This window comes from Megachile rotundata, chromosome 7 (assembly GCF_050947335.1).
Source record: "Megachile rotundata isolate GNS110a chromosome 7, iyMegRotu1, whole genome shotgun sequence".
Lineage (NCBI taxonomy): Eukaryota > Metazoa > Arthropoda > Insecta > Hymenoptera > Megachilidae > Megachile > Megachile rotundata.
In genome coordinates this window covers 15,989,439-16,005,518 of record NC_134989.1, presented here as the reverse complement: position 1 = coordinate 16,005,518, position 16,080 = coordinate 15,989,439, and the positions used below count along the sequence as shown (strand labels likewise).

General features: G+C 36.7%; 2 protein-coding genes across 11 annotated transcripts; one reads left to right on the top strand and one right to left on the bottom strand.

The window, feature by feature from the left end:
* The first annotated feature begins 136 nt into the window (after nucleotides 1-136).
* Ufd4 (ubiquitin fusion-degradation 4-like) lies at nucleotides 137-13,365 on the top strand. 10 transcript variants are annotated; one of them, XM_076533465.1, is made up of 22 exons: nucleotides 138-577; nucleotides 1,138-1,183; nucleotides 1,336-1,475; nucleotides 1,555-1,789; nucleotides 1,859-2,199; nucleotides 2,282-3,335; nucleotides 3,506-3,628; nucleotides 4,354-4,747; nucleotides 4,965-5,000; nucleotides 5,199-5,465; nucleotides 5,531-6,991; nucleotides 7,071-7,357; nucleotides 7,619-7,879; nucleotides 7,969-8,176; nucleotides 8,380-8,580; nucleotides 8,805-9,061; nucleotides 9,196-9,354; nucleotides 9,439-9,645; nucleotides 9,713-9,957; nucleotides 10,036-10,603; nucleotides 10,674-11,710; nucleotides 11,792-13,365. In XM_076533465.1, the coding sequence occupies exons 3-22, from the start codon at nucleotides 1,336-1,338 to the stop codon at nucleotides 12,072-12,074; spliced, it is 7,764 nt and encodes a 2,587-aa protein (XP_076389580.1). In that variant the 5' UTR covers nucleotides 138-577; nucleotides 1,138-1,183; the 3' UTR covers nucleotides 12,075-13,365. The 10 variants fall into 10 exon arrangements, with proteins under 10 accessions (XP_076389582.1, XP_076389580.1, XP_076389577.1 ...); XM_076533462.1 differs by having other exon boundaries at nucleotides 9,184-9,354; XM_076533463.1 differs by lacking the exon at nucleotides 138-577 and adding an exon at nucleotides 639-892 and having other exon boundaries at nucleotides 9,184-9,354.
* Nucleotides 13,353-15,503, bottom strand: Mdh1 (malate dehydrogenase 1). Its single transcript, XM_012282311.2, has 5 exons — nucleotides 15,260-15,503; nucleotides 14,776-14,971; nucleotides 14,290-14,612; nucleotides 13,841-14,218; nucleotides 13,353-13,768 (listed from the first exon to the last, which is right to left on the bottom strand). Exons 1-5 carry the CDS (start codon nucleotides 15,260-15,262, stop codon nucleotides 13,667-13,669), a joined length of 1,002 nt encoding a protein of 333 aa, XP_012137701.1. The 5' UTR covers nucleotides 15,263-15,503; the 3' UTR covers nucleotides 13,353-13,666.
* Between the last annotated feature and the right edge of the window lie 577 nt (nucleotides 15,504-16,080).

The following is a 16,080-nucleotide window of genomic DNA, read 5'->3' as shown; positions in this document are numbered from 1 at the left end:
CTGAAATTTCTAAATTTTCGAATTTCCAAATTTCCAAATTTTAAAGTTCTGAAAAGTTCAGAATATAGAAAGCCGGAAGTGCATTAATGAAAAATCACCAGGTATGCGTATTCGCAGCCATAACGTTGTAAGTGCGCATACACGTTTCCTTTAGTTACAAAGCATGCAGCGCTAATGTACGCAGGACAAATGAATCCTCGTCATTTAATGAGTACGTTCTTACGTGGTACGAACAATATATAGTCGAAATTGCATGAAATTCCATGAAAATCTGCCAGATATCGGTCGTCGAGGTGCGCATTTATGAAAACACGACTTTTAGAGAGTTGCGAGTTGTGATATCTGACTATACTGAACGTCGTGTAAATGGCGAAATATATACGACGGTAATAGGGTAAAGTGAGATCTTATTGTTCGGTGAAGTGCTTTGTTGGTCCGTTAGTGCGATAAATTTTTCGTGTCGCTGACGGACCAAGCACGACGATATTGTTACGTTGTTTTTCGCAGTGGAAAACGACACGTCTTTGGAAGGATGGCGACCTGACCCCTTCCAAATAATGGAATACTGTGCACAACGGTACGTTTCTCTGTGTAAGCAGGTCGTATCTACCAAACTATACATAATTATTTTTTATACACATTGAATTTACAATGTGTACCTGCACAGCAACTGTCCCTCTAAATTCCCGGAGGATTATTTAGTGTTATTAAGACAGTGTCACGCGTACAGTCATCGTAATGACAAATTCTTTTTCACCTTTCTTTGTACTTTGACGACAAACGTTATTTTACGATATTGTATTCTTAACCACGTGTTTTTATTCATTGTATTTGTATATTTCTTAATTTTGATTCAACCCTGTAATTATACCTCATTACATTATTTATATGTGTAAGTTTTTCCAGGAGTTACGTTTTGTTGAATCTAAAGTTGTGAAAGCTGAATAACATTATCAACGAAATATCTAATATAAATAGATTACAAGAAGTTTCTATATTTATTTTTACTTTATGTTTTATATTGACTTTTCATTATCTGCTATGGATATTTTTTAATGACCTTTTGATTAGTTTCAACATAGTATTAATGTTTTGTTGATTGTAATGTTAATTTCATTATTTCTATTTCTTTTTCAGATTGTCAGTTTGAATTATATTCTATTGGTGCTATTAAACCTACAAGGTAAGCTCTATTATATAAAAATGAAGTTTAAAATGCAAATTTATATCACGTTTCTTTTTATCTGTTCATGACTATACATGTATTAAGTGTACTTTTTTATTTTATTTTACAATAATATTATGATTCATCACTTTACTTTATAATTCGTTAAGATGGCTGATGTTGATCCTGAAACTTTATTGGAGTGGCTTAATATGGGCCAAGGAGATGAAAGAGATATGCAACTAATTGCATTAGAACAATTATGTATGTTGTTGCTTATGTCTGATAATGTTGACCGATGCTTCGAATGGTAAGTTACATATTTTATAGATAGCAATTTTTTGCTGATGAAATATTTATATTTTATTACATAATCATTTGTGTTTTAGCTGTCCTCCACGCACATTTCTTCCCGCATTATGTAGAATCTTTTTGGATCAACTTGCACCAGATAGCGTTTTAGAAGTCACTGCTCGAGCCATCACATATTATTTTGACCTCTCACCAGAATGTATACGCAGAGTAATAGCTATGGAAGGTGCTGTAAGGGGTATCTGCAGTCGCTTGTCTGGAGCTGGATTTGGTTCCAGGACTAGTCGGGATTTAGCTGAACAGTGTATAAAGGTATTGTGTCATTTAGTTGTCATTAAGTAGAAGAGTACAGAATATTATTAATTTACATCGTTATTTTAGGCATTGGAGCTTGTTTGCGCAAGGGAAGCTGGCGCTGTACTCGAAGCAGGTGGTCTGCCATGTGCTTTATGTTTTATTCGAGAACATGGCGCTCTTGTTCATCGGGATACGCTTCATTCGGCAATGGCAGTTGTCACCCGTTTATGCGGGAAAGTAGAACCGCAAGATAAATCTTTACCGGATTGCATCGAAGCGCTATCAATGTTACTCAGACATGAAGATGCACATGTTGCTGATGGAGCACTTCGTTGTTTTGCATCATTGGCTGATAGATTTTCAAGGAGAAATACAGATCCTGCTCCTTTAGCCACTCATGGACTAGTTTCTGAACTTTTATATAGGTATCTGTTTACTAAAGTTCATATATCTGTTCAACTTTTAATTAAAATTATGTACAGCACAATTTACAATGTTTATTTACAGGTTATCAAATGCAGCAGGACCTGGTACATCCATAGCAGCTACTTCTGGAAATCCAAAAACGCCCCCACCATCTAGTACAACGTCAACAATACCTGCCCCAGAAGCAAACTCTTGTGCTTCTGTTTCCACTATAATTAGTCTTTTATCAACACTTTGTAGAGGATCACCTTCTATAACTCATGATCTCTTACGTTCTGAGCTACCAGATGCAATCGAAAAAGCTTTAAAAGGAGATGAGCGATGTGCTCTTGATTCTATGCGATTAGTTGATTTGTTATTGGTACTGTTGTTCGAAGGCAGATCAGCATTAGGACGTAACACCAGCGGCGGTTCATCGGGTCCTTTATTACCGCGATTCAGACGCCCAGAAAGTGCTGGAGAAAAATCACACAGGCAATTAATTGATTGTATTCGATCAAAAGACACAGATGCATTGATAGAAGCTATTGATTCTGGGGGAATTGGAGTCAATTTTATGGACGACGTTGGACAAACATTGCTTAATTGGGCGTCTGCCTTTGGAACGCAAGAAATGGTTGAATTTTTATGTGATAGAGGAGCCGATGTTAATAAGGGTCAAAGATCGTCTAGTCTGCATTATGCTGCTTGTTTCGGAAGACCAGCTATCGCTAAAGTATTACTTAGACACGGAGCAAATCCTGATTTACGAGATGAAGATGGCAAAACGCCGTTAGACAAAGCCAGAGAACGCGTAGATGAAGGACACCGAGAAGTTGCAGCTATATTACAATCTCCTGGAGAATGGATGTTACCGAATCAAGAGCATAGAAAACCAGAGACAGAAACCGAATTCACAGAACCAAAAGGTGATCCTGAAATGGCTCCAGTTTATTTGAAAAGGCTTTTACCGGTATTCTGTGCGACATTTCAATCGTCTATGTTGCCCAGCGTTAGAAAAGCCAGTTTAAGTTTAATTAGGAAAATGGTGCACTACATTCAACCCGAGTTACTCGTTGAAACGTGCGGTTCCGATAGAACAGGAAGTTGCGGTGCTATGCTGGTGGAAGTAATTGCCAGTGTTTTGGATAACGAGGTAAGGTGAAAATATTTGACCGCAATTTAGATTTTGTTATTTTACATCGATTTCTTTAGGTCCTATGAGATACATAGGATTAATTAATACATTATAAATATTTAGTACTCATGCAGGCAGGCAGGCAGCCAAACAGACAATACTAGCGATTTAGTTAAGATTGTTCACAGGAGCTTGAGATAATAGCACCATCACCACCACCTCCGCCTCTCAAGCCGATAATTGGCCCAAAATTGCGTTGTCTCTCATCGCGCAAGTCTTCCAGTTCCCTCAACTACATTGTTGATAAGACGGTAACGTCTGTTCTATATTTGCCAGTCATTAGTTGAAAAATCCTTTGTGTCCCCTATATGCTACTCGTCAACTCCACGTTTTTTTTTTCTTTTTTTACTAGTTTATTAATAATTATGCAAAGATTTCGTTTACCATTAACATAATGTATTTATGACACACTTTATATAAAGGGTGAGATCTAACAAATGTACGCATGTTTAATTCCTTTGCTGATCAAATGTTTTTTTCATAATACTATCAAATACAAGTACGATTGATACATAAAGTCTATGTGCAATTTACTATTTAGCACAGAACTTGACATAAGAGGACAGATAGGGTAACAAATTGTTTTAAAAGTAACAGCAAAGGACACTTAAAAAATTGTCAGTGAATGGCCAATTGCTATAAACAGGTATTAATCATGATAGATTAGACATGAAGCTGGTTGTCCACTTCTGTCGACTGTCTGCCTGCTGCTGATGGAATTAACGGGCATTTGCTTGTGATTTCATTCGGTCGCGTAATCGTAATCGTTTTGCTCATAAATAAATTTGTGCTGTTCTATTCGTGTACCATAGAATACGGGTCAATACAAGTACCATAAACATTATATCACACATAAATTTGTATTGTTTTAAACTAAGACCGAAGGACCAGAATAATTTGTTTTATTTTAACTGGATTTTGAACATGTTATGAAAGAATTGTATTTAAAATATTTTCTTTATTTTAATCTTAATAGGAGGATGAAGATGGACACTTAGTGGTTTTACAAATGATACAAGATTTGATGATAAAAGGCAAAGATGAGTTTCTAGAACATTTTGCTCGTTTGGGAGTATTTTCAAAAGTTGCTGCACTAGTCGGACCACAAGAAACTACCCCAGAGCCAGAAGCAGAATCAAATCAATCTGAAGAGCAAAGGATGGAAGATGCTATAGAACTTTTAATTGGAAGAGCTTATCACTGGGGAGATTGGTGTATTTGTAGAGGACGTGACTGCCTATATGTTTGGTCATACGCAGCTGCTCTAGAATTGTCAAATGGAAGCAATGGATGGTTTAGGTTTATACTCGATGGGAAATTAGCAACAATGTATTCCAGTGGAAGTCCAGAGGGAGGAACAGATACTTCAGGTGAGTTCTTCTTCCTGTTACGATGTCATCACCTATGTCTCGTCCATCTTGCCACTGTCTTTCTTGTTAAAATGTTCCTTTCACCTCCACACACTTCCATTGCGCCAGATAAATTGGCTCTATTCAGATCACATTTTATGTTATATCTTTTCATTTGTGATTAACTTCTGCGAGGGGAATAGTTTAGTAAATAACTGGTTTTACTAACTGCCTACAGGAAAAGGGCGGAACACAGAGTCGCTTACTACTGAAGGTAGGTACATATACATTCAAACTTTCCTAGTTGTGCACGCTATCCTACCCTTCAGTGTACGTCATCAGTTGCATGAAAATTCCTTTATTTCTGCATTATTTAAACATTTTCTTCCACGACATTATTCGGTTCATTGAAAATTTTCACACCGCCTGTAGCAGTTTTATCGTATGAATGATTACCGTGCATATTTTACAGAGAACCGTGGCGAATTTTTGGAGAAATTACAAAGAGTACGTAGCCAAGTGAAACCAAATTCTGTGAGTCAGCCTGTATTGTCACGGCCTGGTACAGCTCGGTTAGTTGTAGGAAACTGGGCATTATCCAGTACGAAAGAAAGCGAATTATGTATACATAATTGTGACGGTCAGCAGCAAGCAACTATTTTAAGAGAAGATTTGCCAGGATTTATTTTTGAATCAAATCGAGGTACAAAGCATTCCTTTACAGCAGAAACAAGTTTGGGTAAGTATACATAATTTTCATCTCTAATGATATCGAACAATCTACAACTCATGATTTGTCTTTAGGTCCAGAATTTGTATCAGGTTGGGCCGGCAAAAGAGGGAAACGATTAAGATCAAAAATTGAAGCTATCAAACAGAAAGTTAAAGTACAAGCTCAAGATATTTATGAATGTTATTTTAAAGCCGCTCAGGCTCAGCCACGTGGGGTAGTTGCTAAACTGGGCGCTATTGTTAATCAAATAGAAAAAGCTTGCCAAAAGCAACAATCAGGTAATCGTGAGTGGCGCAACATATTACAAAGTGCATTAGACGAACTTAAAGCTTTATTAAATGAAGAAGGAAGGGTTTCCGCCTACGAGCTGCACTCCAGCGGTCTCGTGCAAACTCTGCTCGCATTATTGGCGGCCCCTCCAGGTCCTCAACCACCAACATTACGAGCAACGAAGCTTAGAATGCAAAGAATAGCAGTATTCAAAAATTGCTTTCATTCGAAAGACGCCAATAAAGAACATAATTCCGCTAAAATTCTAGTCCACAAGTTGGTTTCAGTATTGGAATCTATCGAAAAATTACCTGTTTACTTATACGATACACCGGGCTCAGGCTACGGTTTACAAATTTTAACTAGGCGGTTACGTTTTCGATTAGAGAAAGCAACCGGTGAAAGTTCTTTGATAGATAGATCTGGCCGGAGTTTGAAAATGGAACCTTTGAGCACCATACAACAATTAGAGAGTCATTTATTAAAAATGGTAGCGAAACAATGGCACGATCATGATAGATCAACGTTCACGTTTGTTAAAAAACTGAAGGAGGGCAATAGAATAACTTTCAAATACCAGTCTGATTTCGATGAAAATGGTCTACTATATTGGATCGGTACAAATGCGAAAACTTGCTCCGAATGGGTGAATCCTGGTCAATATGGTTTGGTCGTGGTTACATCGAGTAATGGAAAAAATTTACCTTACGGTCATCTAGAAGATATTTTAAGTCGCGACCCGTCCGCCTTGAATTGTCATACAAACGACGACAGACGTGCCTGGTTCTCAATCGATTTAGGAGTCTGGATTATTCCAAGTGCTTATACGTTAAGACACGCGCGAGGCTACGGCAGAAGTGCCTTGCGAAATTGGATGTTCCAGGCATCGAAAGATGGTGTAACTTGGACCACGTTGTACGCGCATGTAGACGATCCATCATTGAACGAACCTGGTAGCACAGCTACTTGGACATTAGAACCACCAGCCGATGAAACGCAAGGATGGCGGCATTTGCGATTGCAGCAAATCGGGAAAAACGCATCTGGACAAACACATTACTTATCCGTATCTGGATTTGAGGTTTACGGCGAAGTTACCGGAGTTTGTGAAGATTTAGGACGCGCTGCTAGAGAGGCTGAAGCTGGTGTTCGAAAACAGCGAAGACTGATTAAGTCTCAAGTTCTTCGTCATTTAGTTGCCGGTGCTAGGGTAGCCAGAGGTTTGGATTGGAAATGGAGGGATCAGGATGGTGTTCCACCAGGTAAGTTTTGCAATATTTAGGCGACTGAGCGTTATTTTTATATAACTGATAGATGGACAAGTTTATTCAATGATTCTAGGTGAAGGTACCGTGACAGGAGAATTGCATAACGGTTGGATAGATGTAACGTGGGATCATGGCGGTTCCAATTCTTATAGAATGGGCGCAGAGGGAAAATATGATCTGAGATTGGTTGGAAGTGGCCTTGATACAGATAGCGGTTCCAAAAATAAAAGTGGTGGTGGAGTTCTACCTGGACGAAAATCGAGTAGCACCCCTAGTTTACCAGATTGTACTGACACTGCGATGCGTGGATCGGTAGCTTCAACGGATCAAGCAGCAAGTGCTGATAACCTGGCAGCTAAGGTACAATTGAATGCATGCATCATATTTAACCGTATAAGTGTGATTCTAATTAGAGATGTGCGGGGTAATCGAATGAGGACCGGAAACTAACTATTTGGACATCGAGCTATCGTCAGTTAATCCGACTTCATCTGATTCAGGTCTAAAATATCGAGTACCCGCACATCATTATCGTGTACTCAAATCATTGGAACGTGTTGCAATTACAGTAGTAAAATCACTTGTTCGATGTAGTTTTAATCTGGTGTTTGTAATAAACAGCAAGCCGCTGAATCGATAGCAGAAAGTGTGCTATCGGTTGCTCGTGCCGAGGCGGTTGTCGCTGTAACCGGCGAGGGCGGAGCAAATTCAACAGGCGAATTGTCCGTCGTATTACATCCCAGGCCTGACACTACCGTGACAAGTGATCTGGCAACCATTGTTGAAACTATTGCTCTTAACACTGATTGTCCTGCCAACAGTAACAGCAATCGTGCATCTAGTAGTTCAAAGCCATTTTTTCCTACTGTGCGAGGAAATAAGGTGTGATACTCGCACGTTCATTAAGATAACTGTAACATGTATCTGTTCATGTATATGTACAATGGTTTTACATTGAAATATTTTTACAGCCAGCGGCCGGTCTATTGAGTCTCGAAGCTGCTGAAGTGTTAGACCGCGTCAGGGAAGGAGCTGACAGATTACGTAACAACACTAATAGCTTCCTGAGCGGAGAATTACTTAGTTTAGTGCCTGTTAGAATCAGCGTGGCGGGCGAATTAGAAGAGAATTCATTGAGAATAAAGTCTGTTCAAAGGCATCATTCAGGAATTACAGATGGTATGATAAAAGTTCATCTTCCTTTCATTATTGCGTTCTATAATCCTCCTTTTCCTGTTGTTTTAATAATTATAAAAACTAAAAATTATTGCGATCATTTTGAAATTAAAATTAGCGTTGTTACTAAAGATTTGTGTTCGTTTGTCATTTATATGAGGTTTTTGTAATTAACCATAAAGCTAAGTGTGTTTTCCTTGAACTAGCTACCAAAGAATGTAGTCGGGACAAAGAAGCTAGCTCATCTACGCAAAATACTGCAGGAGGATGTCCTGTTGTTGTTACCAATCCCATGTCTGTGTCTGTCCCCAATCTTGCTTGTTCTGACGCTAACAATACGTTGGAACCAACAGCTGCAACTGGTTTATTGGAAACGTTTGCTGCAATGGCTCGAAGGCGAACTTTGGGTTAGTGCCTATGGGTATTGCTTAATATATTTTAATTAGAGATGTGCGAGTATCCATTTCGCGATTGAATCGAACCCGATGATTCATCTACCCATTTAATTACTCGTACATCCCTAGTTTCAACAGATCAACCACTTATATTATTCTTTTTAATTCGTGTTGTCGTTTTTCAACGAATTAGTTTAATAGTTACACGGTTCTTTAACGAATGAAAATTCTTTTAGGACCTACAGGTGGACAACATATTGCTTCTAATTCTAATACTGGTTCAAATTCCCGTGGACCTAATTCCGTATCGAGTTTAGTTCGACTTGCCCTAAGTCCCAATTTTCCTGGCGGTTTACTTAGCACAGCCCAAAGTTATCCAAGTTTAACCAGTAGTGGTCAAGTAGCTGGTAGTGGTGTCACGACGACTACTGGGCCCGGCTTAGGACAAGCACTTACAATGTCGTTGACTAGTACAAGTAGTGATAGTGAACAGGTAAAAATGAGTGTACAATAGGAAGTACTTTCCCTTTAAACTTATACCAAATATTTCCCATTGTACACTATGAACATAGCATTTAACGTGAATTATATGATTTTATATAATGTAATAAGCAGTTGTGGCTACAGGTCAGTCTTGAAGACTTTTTGGAATCTTGTGGAGGTGTTGCAAGTTCTAGCGTTGGTGGAGGTAGAACAACAGGTGGACCAACTCTTTTGACCGAATTAGAAGATGACGAAGATGGTGTACTTGAAGAAGAAGAGGATAACGATGAGAATGATCAAGAGGTAAGTTGAAAAAACAAACAACTTTTCAGGGATACATTAGTAAAAGAGTATTTTTAGTTACGAGTTATTTATTTTTTTCCACAGGAAGATGACGAAGAAAATGAGGAAGAAGGAGATGGTTGTGATGCTGATTATGAAGAAGTAATGGTGAGCCGTAACCTCCTAGCAGCTTTCATGGAAGAAGAAAGCAGCAAGAGACGTGCTTGGGATGACGAGTTTGTTCTTAAACGTCAATTCTCCGCATTGATACCAGCCTTTGATCCTCGACCTGGGCGAACAAACATTAATCAGGTATGTTCAACAGAAATATTAAAGACTATACTTCAAAATTTATGTTACCATGAAATCTTATTTGCAGACAACAGATTTGGAAATTCCACCGCCTGGTAGCGAGACTCAATCGAGTACGCGTTCAGGATCATTGTCAATGCCAAGGCTTTCCTTGACATTAAAAGGACCAGGACTCCCAGGAGTGCCAGATGTTGAATTGCCGCTTACGGAACCGCATGCTAGTATTTTCAAAACAGTACAAGAATTAATGCAACTAACTGAATTAGGCAGCCGACAGGATAAATTAAGGAGAATATGGGAACCAACTTACACGTAATACATCTTTCTTTATAACGCAAAATCAAAAAGCTAATTATTTTTACTTGTGTACTTAACCAATAATTTTTACAGTATAATATATAAAGAAGCTAAAGACGAAGAATCATCCGGAAGAGCTACGCCAATTGTAACGTTATATTCCCGAAATACCACTCAAAACTCTTCAGTGTGTACCGTAGAAGATGTTCTACAGCTTTTGAGGCACGTTTATGTGTTAAGCACTACCCGCGAAGATGGTAAACAAATTGATTACGAACAGGAGGAATCTCTGTGCTGGGTACAGCCAGAAGACTTCACATCGAAGAAGATCACAAATAAGATAGTACAACAAATTCAAGATCCCTTAGCACTAGCTGCTGGAGCTTTGCCAAATTGGTGCGAAGAATTGGCAAGGAGTTGTCCATTTTTGTTACCATTTGAAACCAGACGACTATACTTCAGTTGTACCGCCTTTGGGGCATCCCGATCTATCGTATGGCTTCAAACGCAGAGAGACGCTGTTCTTGAAAGACAAAGAACACCTGGTTTAAGTCCACGTCGTGACGACATTCACGAATTCCGCGTGGGTAGGCTTAAACATGAACGAGTCAGTGTACCTAGGGGAGAGAAATTATTAGACTGGGCAGAGCAAGTGATGAAAGTATGTTGAACTTATAAAATTTGTTTAAAAAATAATGAATTATTTGTTTTATGTGATATGTATATTCCAGGTACATGCAAGTCGAAAGAGTATATTAGAAGTTGAATTCATTGGCGAAGAAGGAACAGGTCTTGGACCAACATTAGAGTTTTTCGCGTTGGTTGCTGCCGAATTACAGCGTAAGGACCTGGGTTTATGGCTGTGCGACGACGAAGAAACACCCGAGACAGAACAATCACATGTTTCCGGAGAACAAATTCGACCCGCAGGATATTACGTAACCCGACCAAGCGGATTATTCCCGGCTCCTTTGCCACAAGATTCCACAGTTTGTGATCGTGCTGTCAGATACTTCTGGTTCTTAGGTGTATTCCTAGCAAAAGTTTTGCAAGATAATAGATTAGTAGATTTACCGTTGTCTCGACCTTTCCTAAAATTAATGTGCCACGGGGACACTACAAACAACGTGAACGAAAAAATTGGTCTCAGCGGTATTACTCAAGAAAGTATGTCATCAAGTATGTCAAGTAGCTTTATATCAGAAGAAGGTGAAGCAGATGTAACGTATTCTTCGTTAGAACCTCCTCCATGGTATTCCGGATTGTTAGATATTGAAGACCTTGTACTAGTTGACCCGGTACGAGGAGAATTTTTAAGGGAAATTCAAAATTCGATTACTAAGCGTGATAGAACGCTTTCAGATAGTCATAATACCACCGACGAAGAAACGTCGTTAAATATTACCCATCCATCTGGAATGTCAGTGCCTATTGAAGATTTGGCATTAACGATGACGTATTCTCCGAGTTCAAAAGTATTTGGATACGATCACGTTGAACTAATGGAAGGATCTGCAGAAACTCTAGTTACTATGCAAAACGCAAAAGAGTACGCGGAGATGACAATTAATTATTGTCTCGATCGAGGAATCTCTAGACAACTGGAATCGTTTAAATCAGGTTTTTCAAAAGTCTTCCCAATGGAAAAACTTCATGCTTTCAGCCCAGAAGAAGTGAGAGCTATGCTTTGTGGAGAACAAAACCCACAGTGGACCAGAGAAGACTTGCTCAATTATACTGAGCCAAAACTTGGGTACACGAGAGAAAGGTAAGAATATTTTTGCTTATTAGCAAATTCTGACATTCTAAAATTTCAAGATCTCAAAAAATAAATTGTTTATTATTACAGTCCTGGTTTCCAAAGATTTGTCAATGTTTTGCTGTCATTGACTGGTCCGGAAAGAAAAGCTTTCTTGCAATTTGCTACTGGATGTTCAGCTTTACCTCCTGGAGGGTTATGTAATTTACACCCTAGATTGACCGTCGTGCGGAAAGTAGATGCTGGATCAGGTGGTTATCCCTCTGTTAACACCTGTGTTCATTATTTAAAATTGCCAGAGTATCCTACCGAAGAAATACTTAAAGAAAGACTTTTAGCCGCGACTAGAGAGAGAGGATTTCACTTAAATTAAGCTCGGGCGAAGAACTGTTACGATAATATTGTCAGAAATACTTGCGCTTAAAACGTGTGACTTGAACTTTGCTTGATCGAATCGTACAACTTAATGTATAAAAGCAAAGTTTGGCCTTGATGTCACTTGAATAACCTAAAAATGTAGTCTAATAGGAAATCAGTACAGGTTTAAACGAACGATTTAATTACATGACCTGGAACGGAATCGTGTATGATATTTAAATAAATCAGTAAGAATTTTCATTGTATTACGAATATTTAAGTATAAAATAATATCACGTCAAAGCTATTGTCAAAGTTGCCCATTTCAATGGAAATCTGTAATGTAACAAGTACCATCAAATTATGTTGCTTTACAACCTGTGTATTTAAAATTTTTTTGTAGTGAATTTTTTAAAATCACAAAAATTTACTACAAAACTGTAATATATATACATATATATTTAATAACAAACTAATAAAAGAGTTATGCTGTTACGTATTCTCGTGGGCTATCCGTTCCAGGTATTAATCATAAATATAATTACGAATTTGTCCAATACAATAGAAATTGTATTTTCTCAAGAACTGTAATTTATGCGAGTGTTTTCAAGTATATTTACTGTCCTCGTGGAACAAAAACTTTACAGTTCCTCATTTTAGAACGAATGTTCGTACTGTCTCCTTTGTGAAATATTGTTGTGCTTGAAAGTGATCCATATGAAGAAAAAAAATGGCATCTTTGATGAAAATTTCTATTTTCTTTATCAAAATGCTTTTGTGGTACATCATTTGTACTGCATAAGCGTATTATATAATACATTACAACGCGCGACAAGATGTGAATCAAAATTGACTCGTGCAAAGTGCTAAGTTTTTATTAATCACAATGATGTTTCTTAGCATCTAGACCAATTTTCACTGCTTCAAACGTTTGTCCTTTTAATTCACTATTAATACGCATTATCATGTTTCTAAAGGCATGTGAGTGTCCAAAATATAAAAAGAAGTAATAAAAAAGACGTGATGAAACATTTTGTTGATGAATACATTATGAAGACTTGGCAAGCTGAGCACTCTGCATCTTTGTACAATATGCTACTTAATGCTCACTCAATAATTATAATTATAGGCGGAAATCAGTATACTTGTAATAATAGTGTCTAGAAGAAGATATGAAGATAATATAAATGTGAAAACAGATTGATTAATGATATCGATATGAGAAATAGTTACTATTACTGTAATATAAATTATTATTGATTCTTGGGGAAAAGAATAAAAGAAAAAAAAAACGTTATAAAGTATAACATGCTTTTCAATATAATTTGTTACACGTTTTATACAGTCTAAGAATATAAACTTATATATACATTCAACAATTCATGTGCCATTTAGAAAAGATACGCATATTATTAGATCCCATATAATATATATGTACCATTAATATATATTAGGCTCATGTATGCCAACTTAAAAATTCCGTAAAATAATCATGGCCTATGTATTATATATCACAATGTATATATTATGCAAAATTTAAACATTAATTCTTTACAATTTTGCTGGAACAGGTAAGGGGTTCTCAGAACGATCATTTGTCAACTCTAGTCACTTGCTATGCAGTACTTTATTTGCTTCTTCACGTTCCTCTTCCAACTCTTTAGATGTAATATTCAACATTTTTCTAGCAAAATCGCTGATCGGAAGTCCCTGAAACAATAATGTATATTATTTTGTTCCTAAAATATATTTGAATGAGAGAAATTACAAAGGAATATTTACCTGAACAATTTTGAACTCTCCATTTTCAATAGTAACTGGAAATGAGAACACCAAATCCTTTGGGATTCCATAACTACCATCAGATAGTACACCCATGCTAACCCATTGAGCTGGCTTTGTACCAAAGAACCAATCTCTCATGTGATCCCCAGCTGCTTTAGCAGCTGACATAGCAGATGACATGCCTCTAGCAGCAATCACAGTTGCACCGCGTTTCTGAATTTTTTCAATAAAGGTAGTATTCAACCAGTTATCATCCTTTACAGCTTCAGGTACTGGTACAGGGTTGCATTGAAAGGTTACAGTAGCATGAGAGGCATCAGGATATTGAGTTGAACTGTGGTTACCCCAAATAATTGTATTTTTTACTTTATCAGCCTGTTTGAAAATGAAATTTTCTTAAATTTTGAACCATTTAATATAATAAATAACACTGATATTAAAATTACCGGAACATTCAATCGAATAGCTAAAGTTGATTGAGCACGATTCTGATCTAATCTTGTCATTGCTGTAAAATTTTTTTTAGGAATACTTGGTGCATAGTGAGAGCAAATCAAAGCATTTGTATTAGCAGGATTGCCCACAACCAAAACTTTAACATCTTTTCGTGCATGCTTATCCAATGCTTCTCCTTGTACTTTAAAAATTTGTACATTAGCTGCTAAAAGATCTTTTCGTTCCATTCCCTGTTTTCGAGGCATTGCCCCAAGGAGAAAAGCTGCAGCTATATCTTTGAAAGCTACAGCTGGATCAGCTGTTGGAGTAACTTCTAGAAGTGGAATATGTACATGTTACGTCAGCATTACATAACAGCTATACTAGTTAAATAAACTTAGCAATATCAACAAGTTTATCTAACATACTATCATGTCTTTACAATAATTACTTGTGTAATATTCTTGTAATTTAGATATGTTTTAACATAGTTTTACCCCTTAAAAGTGGAAGAGCTAAATCTTCTAGTTCCATAACTACTCCCTCTAATACTTTCATCTGAACTGGAATATCTAATAAACGAAGATTAATTGGTTGGTCTGGTCCAAAAACTGTACCAGCAGCAAGCTGGTACAACAAAGAATAGGCAATTTGCCCTGCAGCTCCCGTAACTGCCACATTTATTGGTTCACTCTAAAAGAAAAGAAAGGAAATAATTTAACTACACATGCACAAATCAGTCAATATTCAATTAATCTTTTTCTACTATAAATTAACGATTTTATTTACAAAATCAATGAAAAAAATTTATGAATATTAAATTAGTAATAGTTTGTATTTAAACAAATTATTGAAGGTCACATGTAGGTTATGCAAATATTATATAAAATATTACTTTTTTTTCATTATAACATTTTTCAATATAACATTTTTCATTATTAAATAGTAGAAAATGATTATAATACATTATTTAAAACTTACCATGTTTCGGTACTATGATTTTAAAGCAACTCAAAAACTGTTATCCGACTCTCCAGGACTCTTAAGGTCAATTAGTTATCGCAATGATTGAAGCAATGACATCGACAGTGACTTGTCTGGAAGATAGATTCGAATTCGAACGAGTTCGCTGGAGGCCAAATATTTCAATTAATTTACTTCGTATTTTAATCACTATACCTGCTATGCTATTTAATTTATACATTGTTAAATACATATAATAAACACGGAATATTTACATTACTTGATCAAGGTAAAATTATAGAATAAAATCAATATTTGGTATAAAACATTGGTAAACTAAGTTTCTTCCTTTTCGCTTTCGGTAAACGTCGAACAACTTATGTAATTAATTTATTTTAAGCAAAACGTGTAAGATATGTTTCAGTGTTTATTTTCCACTTATTGCAGTGTTAGCTATATATTTTATAAGTCAAATTTTATTGCATAATATTTACAAATCTCGTACAGAAGTTCAAAAATTTCTTTAAGTACAGCATCCAATCAAGACAGTGTCTACTTTGCTGCCACCTATTCAACAATGTTAGGAAGTTCATAATCCGTAATATAGTAAATATGAAATGAATCAGTAATCTAAAAATTGATGATACTATGGCATAAGTTTAAATAATTCTTAAATTATGGATTTATAAAGAATGGAATTTGGAATTTAGGTATTTGATGATAATCGAATGTGGTCCGCAAACATCATTTGATTACGTTTGTCCTACATCACATATTTTTATCCATGTGATATATATACGATGGAAATAACGCATAATAATTGAACACAGCTACTGGTG

What these genes read in the sequence shown, in the direction of transcription:
- Mdh1 (XM_012282311.2), bottom strand. An exon ending in AGCTCTTCCACTTTTAAGGG is followed by an intron (nt 14,613 to 14,775) that starts GTAAAACTATGT and finishes TTCCACTTCTAG; the next exon opens with AAGTTACTCCAACAGCTGAT. An exon ending in CTATTCGATTGAATGTTCCG is followed by an intron (nt 14,219 to 14,289) that starts GTAATTTTAATA and finishes ATTTTCAAACAG; the next exon opens with GCTGATAAAGTAAAAAATAC.
- Ufd4 (XM_076533462.1), top strand. Translation starts at nt 1,336, where the DNA reads ATGGCTGATGTTGATCCTGAAACTTTATTGGAGTGGCTTAATATGGGC. An exon ending in CCAGTGTTTTGGATAACGAG is followed by an intron (nt 3,336 to 3,505) that starts GTAAGGTGAAAA and finishes GATTGTTCACAG; the next exon opens with GAGCTTGAGATAATAGCACC. An exon ending in GGGCAGAGCAAGTGATGAAA is followed by an intron (nt 10,604 to 10,673) that starts GTATGTTGAACT and finishes TGTATATTCCAG; the next exon opens with GTACATGCAAGTCGAAAGAG.